Below are 7,763 nucleotides of genomic sequence, written 5' to 3' on the forward strand. Positions count from 1 at the left end.
CTTTTTGCTAAAAGGTAAATATCATATATGAATAAAAGATTTTACAAGAAGATCTAATGTCTGTGCAATCTTTGCAAAAAGAAAATAAAAAACAAGATTGATCGAAATGGAAACCACCAAGAACAGATCAACTAAGCCAAATAGCCATAAGATCACGGTAAGCTTTCTTATGTCTTCTAGCCGAGATGATGTTCTTAACATCTCTATCAATAGCATGAAACACAATGGGAGCAGGAATAGAAATCTTGCTGTGTATCAGATTGTTCCTCTGCTTCCATATGTGAAAGATAACCACTTGAGCTGCAACCTTTTTAAGAAGGGAGAGCTTGGCTGTTGCGGAGGTTCTGATCCATGACAAAAGCTCGGACCAGTTTAAGATGACAGTGGCAGACTGTGAGCATCTTATAAATACTTCCTTCCATACCAGAAGGCTGTAGTTGCACTCCAGGAACAAATGATCACGAGTTTCTGGGTAACTGGAACAGAGAGGACAGAGAGGCGAGATAGGGACCCCCCATGACGCCAGCCTTGCCCTCGTTGGGAGCCTGTCATAATTAGCCACCCACATCGTAAATGACAGCTTCGGTACCGCGCCTTTGAACCAGACCACATCGAACCAGTCTTTGATTTCTTTTCTTGGTCTCAACACCTCCCAAGTTGTAGCAGACATGAAAGTACAAAGAATAGAATCACCAGCAATCCATTCATATTTATCAACACAATTATGAGGGAGAGGAAGAGATATAGTAGTGAGATAAGTGTGCAAGTCGACTTCCTGCTGTGATCTAGGGTGTGGGAGAGACCAGGTAGAACCGTTAATGGCGTCGGCCACAACAGCTTCTTTCCTGATACGAAGTGCTCTTGGTCCCCTGTCTCCAATGAAGTTTATCAACTGACCCATCGGAGACCAGTTATCAAACCAGAAGCTTGCGGACTGACCATTACCAGTGACCATCTTACAAAACTGCAACGCAAGTGGGCGCAGCTTGAGAATTCTTTTCCAAGCCCAAGAATCAGTAGCAGCAGGTTCAATAACCCAGAAACTTTTCTCTTGGAGATGACTATTCCAGTGCCAGTCAACCTAAAGTGAGTCAGCTCTAGAGAGGAGGTTCCACACATGGTTCCAAGTTGAGAGGTTACGGAGCCCCAATCCTCCCTCCTGCTTGCCAAACACATTATTTACTTGCCACGTGGAGGATAATAATTTCAGCATGGAAGACATGGCTACAAGTGTTTGTTTCTAACATAACCAAGATATAGCACTAACTATAAAAACATATCATGTTTGTGATCAAGATTTATGAAGATCAGATAAATAGCAAATTCATCTATTTCTTTGTCTGAGTTGTTACGTTATAATAATCTTAAATCAGTCGTTCTTTGGAGACAGTGAAAGACAAGTTTGATCCTATTCCAGTATCTTTTCATAGGATATGAGCTGTTGGCAAAAGATTAACAGATAATGATATATCATGCCAAGTGCAGTTTTCTTTTGTTTAATTTTGTAATATAGAAAATAATATTCAATGAACTTAAAAAAAAAAACTTTGCATCTCAAATCAGAATCCACAAAAGAGCTTTATTTATTTAATTGTAAGAATTATTTGCAAAAAGCTAAAATTATTTATGATTTTATATGAATGTTATTTGCAAATACTCAAAAGGTCAAAAAATTAATAATAGATATTCAGAAGCATATATAGTAGTATAATGTTATTTATGATTTTCATTAATTATTAATTATATACTTGATTGATCATAAAATCATTCCACATAATATATAAGTAAAAATGCATATTTATATAATAATATTTTAATATAATTTTGAAAATCATTGATAAAATTTAGCATAGAGTTGTAATTATTATAAATTTTTATATATTTATTAAATAAAATATTCTTAAAATATATAAACTAACCAATTTTAAAATTCTGGATATTTCTAAAGAATATCTTCATACTCATTTTTTGCTAGATTTCATTTATCCAATCTGTAACTAATTCATTAATGTTATTACAAGAAAATCTAATTGATTGTAAATTGAATAATATATACTAGATCCAATTTTAAACATAATATATATTCACTAATATTTCTAACTAAAAAGCACAAAAATATTCAAAATGGATTCTCTAAAAAATTACTTTAAAAAAATCTCAAACCATTAAAAACTAGATGGAAATTTTAAATTAAAGTTAAGTTGTTCAGACCTTCAGGGTGACTCATTTTAAGTCAGATCTGGTGTGGACTTATGGCTGAAACTTCATATACATAGATTTATATTTGGTTTTTATAGCCCATTAATGACTTACTATCCTTCTAGAACAAAAAACATCAATCCACCAAATTTAATGGGCCAACAAAGATATTATTGGGCTATATACTTCGAATTTATTTTTATGGGCTGCAAAAAAACGCTGCCGTTTATGCTTTTTAACATAAAAACCCCGAAGGCGAAGAGGTTCTCTCCTCCATGCATCTTCTCTCTGACAAGCTACTAGTCTTCTTCTCTTTTGCTCTCGAGTCTGTGCGAAACCCAAATCTCCTTGCTGAAATTTCTCGCTTCTTGCAGGTTTTTCACGCAAAATCTCAACTCTCCTTTCACTGTCTCTCCATTTCTCCTTTACCATCTCCTTCGATTGGTTTTTTATGCTTGTTGCTGTTGAAATTTGGATGATAAAATGGTCCGAAGCTCATCCTACTTACTTGTTGAGTGACATATTGACCAATACTTTCATAAAGTTTGAAACTTTAAATGTTACTGTTGAGTGCTGGTTCAGGGTAGTTAAAAGGTCATGCGTGTGTATCTCTTGATAAGTTTTGAGTGATATATTTGACCTCTCTGCTTTCTTAAAAATTGAAACTTTTCTAAATATCTTACAAAGCCTTCGTCTTTTCCTTTTTCTTTAGGACACTCATTCAACCGTTTGTCTTAAAAGATGGAGCTGCCACTGATTCCGTCACTCCTCGACGACGTCACCGTCGACATCGTAGCTCGTGTGCCCAGAAGCCAATACCCGACACTCTCCCTCGTTTCCAAGAGTTTCAGGAATCTCATTGCCTCTCCTAAGCTCTACAAGAGACGATCTCAGCTAGGCATCAGCCAACACCGTCTCTACGCCGTCCTCCGCAACCGCAAAACCGGTGAATTCAGTTTCTACATCCTCCACCGTAAACTCAACGGCTACAACCGGTTGGTGCCTGTCCGGTCACTTCCTTTCATGTCTTCCCGTGGAAGCTGTGTCTCGGTTGGTTCGAAGGTGTACGTGTTTAACGACCTCTCAGTACTCATCTTTGACTGCACGTCTCACACGGTTCAGCGGGCCCCAGACATTCCTCAGCGGATGTCTTATAAAGAGGTTAACGTCATCGGGAAGAAGGTTTACGTAATTGGTGATGCGTTTTCTCATTATGTCGAGGAGACAGCGTGGGAGACAGTGTGGCAAAAGGCAGTCACGGTGTTTGATACAGAAACACAATCGTGGGAGCCTAAGCCTAGGTTGGTAAAGGAAGACATGGCTGTTGGTATAGGTCCCTTTTGGTCTGATTCTGTTGTGATGGATGGTAAGATTTACCTGAAAACTCGCAAAAAGGACTGCTCTTCTGTTTATGTACCAGAGGAAAGGAATTGGGAGTTGATGGACGAGGTGTTGAACTCTAAGGAGTGGGAAGGTGCGTGTGTGATTGACGACGTCTTGTACTATCATGACCGTTCCAGGAAGGTTCTGAGGGCGTATGATCCGAAGCAGGGCTGTTGGAGTGTTGTCAATGGTTTGGAGGAGTTTTTGGCTGTGGAGACTGCTCGTTCAAGGTGGTCCAGAACGGTGAACTACGGTCCCAATAAGTTGGCTCTCTTCTTTCCTAAGAAACAGTATGGCGAGAAGATGATTTGCTGTGCGGAGGTCGCTTTGGAAAGGCGCCAAGGAGGAGAGATTTGGGGTAAGGTCCAGTGGTGTCATATTGTCATTGGCGGTGAGCTTTTTGACATGGTGAAATTTGTGGCTGTTACTGTTTGATGCATTTAGATCCCTTCTTATCTAAACTATTAAGGCTGAAGTACAAAAATAAATTAGCCCTAAGAGTTGCACAAAAATTACATACCTATGCCATTGTCATCACAACAAATCAAATACTTTTTTTGTCTTAAATTTTGTTGCCATATAATTAAATTTTGCTTGCAAATTTTTATGGCCCAAATCACTCATAAATTTCGAAATTTCCATATAAAATATTTGAAAATTAAAAAACAAATCAACTAAAGATATTTTCTTCCTAATTCTACGCACTCTGCATTTAAAAATTCAATAAATTTTCTTTCAAAAAAACTTTCCATATACAAAAAATTAGAATTTAATTATCGTATATTTTTGGTTCTCCACTAAAACATGGTTGGCAAGTTATAATTATTTCTAATTTTTATCAACAAAGAATATTCCAAAAACATTCCGAAAACTACTCCTAAAATTTGCGATAATTAAAAAACCAATCAACAGAGAATATTAATGCCAAAATCTGCAGTAGAAATTAGTAGATTTATCATTTGAGTGAAAACTTCAGTATATTTTTCTCCATTGTTTAGAAAGAACTCACAAGGCAAAGGGTCAGCACCATAAAGAGATAAGGATAGAGATACATAAATTTCTTTGTTAAAAAAAGAGATACAGAAATTTATAAGGGAATGAGAAAAGTCGGTAAAAGATAAATATGTTTCTATCTTTTTCCGGAGAAAAATAATATATGGGTTTAAATTCTGGTATAAGGTCCACGATAGACGGTTCTTATGAGACTGTAAAATATAATGTACCAAATTTTTAAACATAACAAAATGGTCCAATTTAATAACTTAAATTAGGCTTTCTAAATTAAATTTGCAAATATCTATACTTATTTTTGAATTTTTTTTGGTAACTTTGTTTCATTATTGTTTTATGTTTCTGTCTAAATAATATATTTGTTTCATAAAATCTCAAAATAAAATTTGAATTTTATAATCAATTTTAAATCACAATATTTATAGTAAAATTTAATAAATGCATAAAACTCTACTCCCAAGTGAAATGAAAGAAAATTTAGAAAAAAGAAACACAATCTTATAGTTTATAAATGGACGCTAAATAAGTTGAACATGACACACTAATATGAAAAATCAATAACATATGAATCTATAACAAGAAAATAAATATACATTATTAAAAGTGAAATATATAATTATGAAGATCAAACACCCGCACGGGAGTGCGGGTCAAAAGCTAGTTTTAATTAATCCTAAATGCCATCTCGTGTGGTTGTAAGTTTGCTAACATCGTTAGTGTATCCAAAACCTTGAGAACGTGTTGTTTTGCGTTGTCGTTTAAAACTTGTGCTATGTTTTATTCTTAGATTGCTTCCTTGGGACTTGATTGAAGTTTGCTTCGTCTGAAATCTAAAATCTTAGACACAGATTTAAAGTCATATATTTCCAGTAGTTAAGCCGAAGCAAAAAAAAACAAATTGTGATCCTCCTGATAAACTCTACTTCAAATTTTAGTTGCTCCTTGATACTTAAATGAAGTTAAATGTCAAGTGCTAGCTTACGTGAGGACTCGCCATGATAATAATTTTCTTTCAGTATCACTAACCCAAAAGTGGCAGCAATAACTTGCTTGAATTCACTGAAACAGAAACGATTAAGAGACAGGCTGTCTCTATGATTTGGTGACCGTGCGAATGAGAATGGGTGGTCTTTGAGAAATGTTGTTATCCTCGTTTAAACCATAAACTCTCCTTACAAGTTGCTCAATCTTTATTTTCTTAAAGCATTTGTCAGAGCTACACTCGTTATAAAGGTGTGCAGTAACAACTTTGGTTACATTGTATCTGTTTTTGTAGCAAACAAGTGGTGACGATTACACTAATAAATCTCGGCAGCTTGTTCATTGATTCCAATAGCAACTATATCTCTATGCTTCTTATCAAATTTAAAAAATTCTTATATGGGAGAGAGAGAGCAAAACATTAATAACTCAAAATTTGTCACAAGTTGCTTGAAGTCCTTGAAGAAAAATAAAAATACGAATTTCGCAACAAACACAAATTGCTTAACTTTAAGCTTACTAAGGCTCGGAACATATTTCTTCTGACATGTTTCACTTGGAAGCTTCAGTTGTTTTGTTGACCTCTATAGGGCACTGAGACACATATGGTTTCAGCTGCGGAATACCAAAATGTTGAATCAGCCCAATAGCTTACTAATATTAGAAGAATCAAAGATTAAGGACACATAGGGTGACAAAAAGAAAAAAACCTTAAAGCCGGTGAGATCAGGGATTACGTAGTTTGGTAATTTATCAGGCTGCACAACATATCCTCCTGCAAAATTTAGAGCAAAAGAGTATGAAAACTAATCCAAAATACTTTGTATTATACATCATGTGATGATGAATTTGCGTAGATCCAATCTAGGGAGAAATGAAAAAAAACCTTTTTTGGTGTGGAAACCAGTAGGTTTGCAGTTTTTGCCCTTGTAGAAATCTCTGGGAGCTCGTTTGGGAGAGAGAATATCAAGAGAAGACGCTCGCTTTCTTCGGAATGATCTTCCAATCGCTGATAACAACCCTAGCGTCATCCCCACCCGAAATCCAGATATCAATGTTTGAGTTGAACGATGTGAAAGGAGAGGAGATGATGCTACCGTCAGAGAAGTAACGGCGCGGAGAGAGAGAGAAAGAGAACGGACTTAGGTTTTCGTGGAAGAGGCCCAAACTTCAAATAAGCCCACTGACTGATATGTAAGTCTTTACGACTTTTTTTGACCCAATATCGTTGTTTCATGATTTTGATTTTCTTTTCTTTTTTCTTTTTTTTTAATTCTTTTTTTTTTCCAATTTAACTAAGAGAAAGACTACAACTGAACACAATATATAGACTCTGTAATGCAGATTCAGAGTCGATCAATCACGTGCTTTTCCAGTGTTTGCCGGCGAAAGACATCTTGCAGCACGCTAACTGGCCGCCAGACACTGCACCGAGGCAGAGCCTTATGGAAAATCTCTCACTAGCCGTTACCTTAACAGACGAGGCAGACGCAAATACAGAGAAAAACAGAGCAATCTCTTGGCTGCTATGGTCTATATGGAAGAACCGAAATGCGATTTTGTACAAAGGGATCCAAGACTCTATTGCTTCCATTGCTACACAAGCTATTAATGAGGCTATGGTGTAAACATCTATTAATTTTCCACCAATTCAACCGATGGAAAATTCAGATAGCCTAGGCATCACACGTTCTTGGCAAAGACCTGAACCAGGTATGGTTAAGTGCAATGTTCATGCTAACTGGAGGAATGAAGGATCACTGGTTGGTGGCGCTTGGATATCTAGAGATCATCAAGGCAATGTTTTGCATCACGCTAGAGATGCCTTCACGAGCTCCCCGAACAGACTTGCAGCTGAATTAAGATGTACTATCTGGGCTCTGCAAAGTTTGAAAGATCTTGGCTATAACAATGTTATCATTGGACTGGATCTTAAAACGGCTTTTCAAGCTATCTCAAATGCAAAGCTTTGGCCTAGGTATCGTCATCTTCTATCTCAGTTTGATCACCTACGACGAGGATTTATATGTGTTCGGTTTGAACATGAATCTACTGCGTCCAACGTTATTGCTCATGATATCGCCCAGAGTGTACTGCGTGATGGCATACTCAGATCTTATCTGGCTTTGGGAGGACCAGCATGGCTTCACAACAGAATCCGGAACGAGGCTTCAAACGTCAACTGCTAG

General features: G+C 36.5%; 4 protein-coding genes across 4 annotated transcripts; 2 read left to right on the forward strand and 2 right to left on the reverse strand.

The window, feature by feature from the left end:
• Nucleotides 1–127: 127 nt before the first annotated feature.
• Nucleotides 128–955, reverse strand: LOC108845014 (uncharacterized). The gene has a single exon (XM_018618286.1). The coding sequence runs from the start codon at nt 953–955 to the stop codon at nt 128–130; it is 828 nt and encodes a 275-aa protein (XP_018473788.1).
• A 1,500-nt stretch (nt 956–2,455) lies between these two features.
• On the forward strand, nt 2,456–4,057 carry LOC108845894 (F-box/kelch-repeat protein At4g38940-like). Its single transcript, XM_018619096.2, has 2 exons — nt 2,456–2,573; nt 2,912–4,057. Exon 2 carries the CDS (start codon nt 2,941–2,943, stop codon nt 4,015–4,017), a length of 1,077 nt encoding a protein of 358 aa, XP_018474598.1. The 5' UTR covers nt 2,456–2,573; nt 2,912–2,940; the 3' UTR covers nt 4,018–4,057.
• A 1,919-nt stretch (nt 4,058–5,976) lies between these two features.
• On the reverse strand, nt 5,977–6,698 carry LOC108845896 (uncharacterized). Its single transcript, XM_018619099.2, has 3 exons — nt 6,461–6,698; nt 6,285–6,349; nt 5,977–6,189 (listed from the first exon to the last, which is right to left on the reverse strand). The coding sequence occupies exons 1-3, from the start codon at nt 6,603–6,605 to the stop codon at nt 6,127–6,129; spliced, it is 273 nt and encodes a 90-aa protein (XP_018474601.1). The 5' UTR covers nt 6,606–6,698; the 3' UTR covers nt 5,977–6,126.
• Nucleotides 6,699–7,232: 534 nt separating this feature from the next.
• LOC130509915 (uncharacterized) lies at nt 7,233–7,763 on the forward strand. The gene has a single exon (XM_057006227.1). It carries the CDS (start codon nt 7,233–7,235, stop codon nt 7,761–7,763), a length of 531 nt encoding a protein of 176 aa, XP_056862207.1.

Source organism: Raphanus sativus, chromosome 3 (genome assembly GCF_000801105.2).
Source record: "Raphanus sativus cultivar WK10039 chromosome 3, ASM80110v3, whole genome shotgun sequence".
NCBI lineage: Eukaryota > Viridiplantae > Streptophyta > Magnoliopsida > Brassicales > Brassicaceae > Raphanus > Raphanus sativus.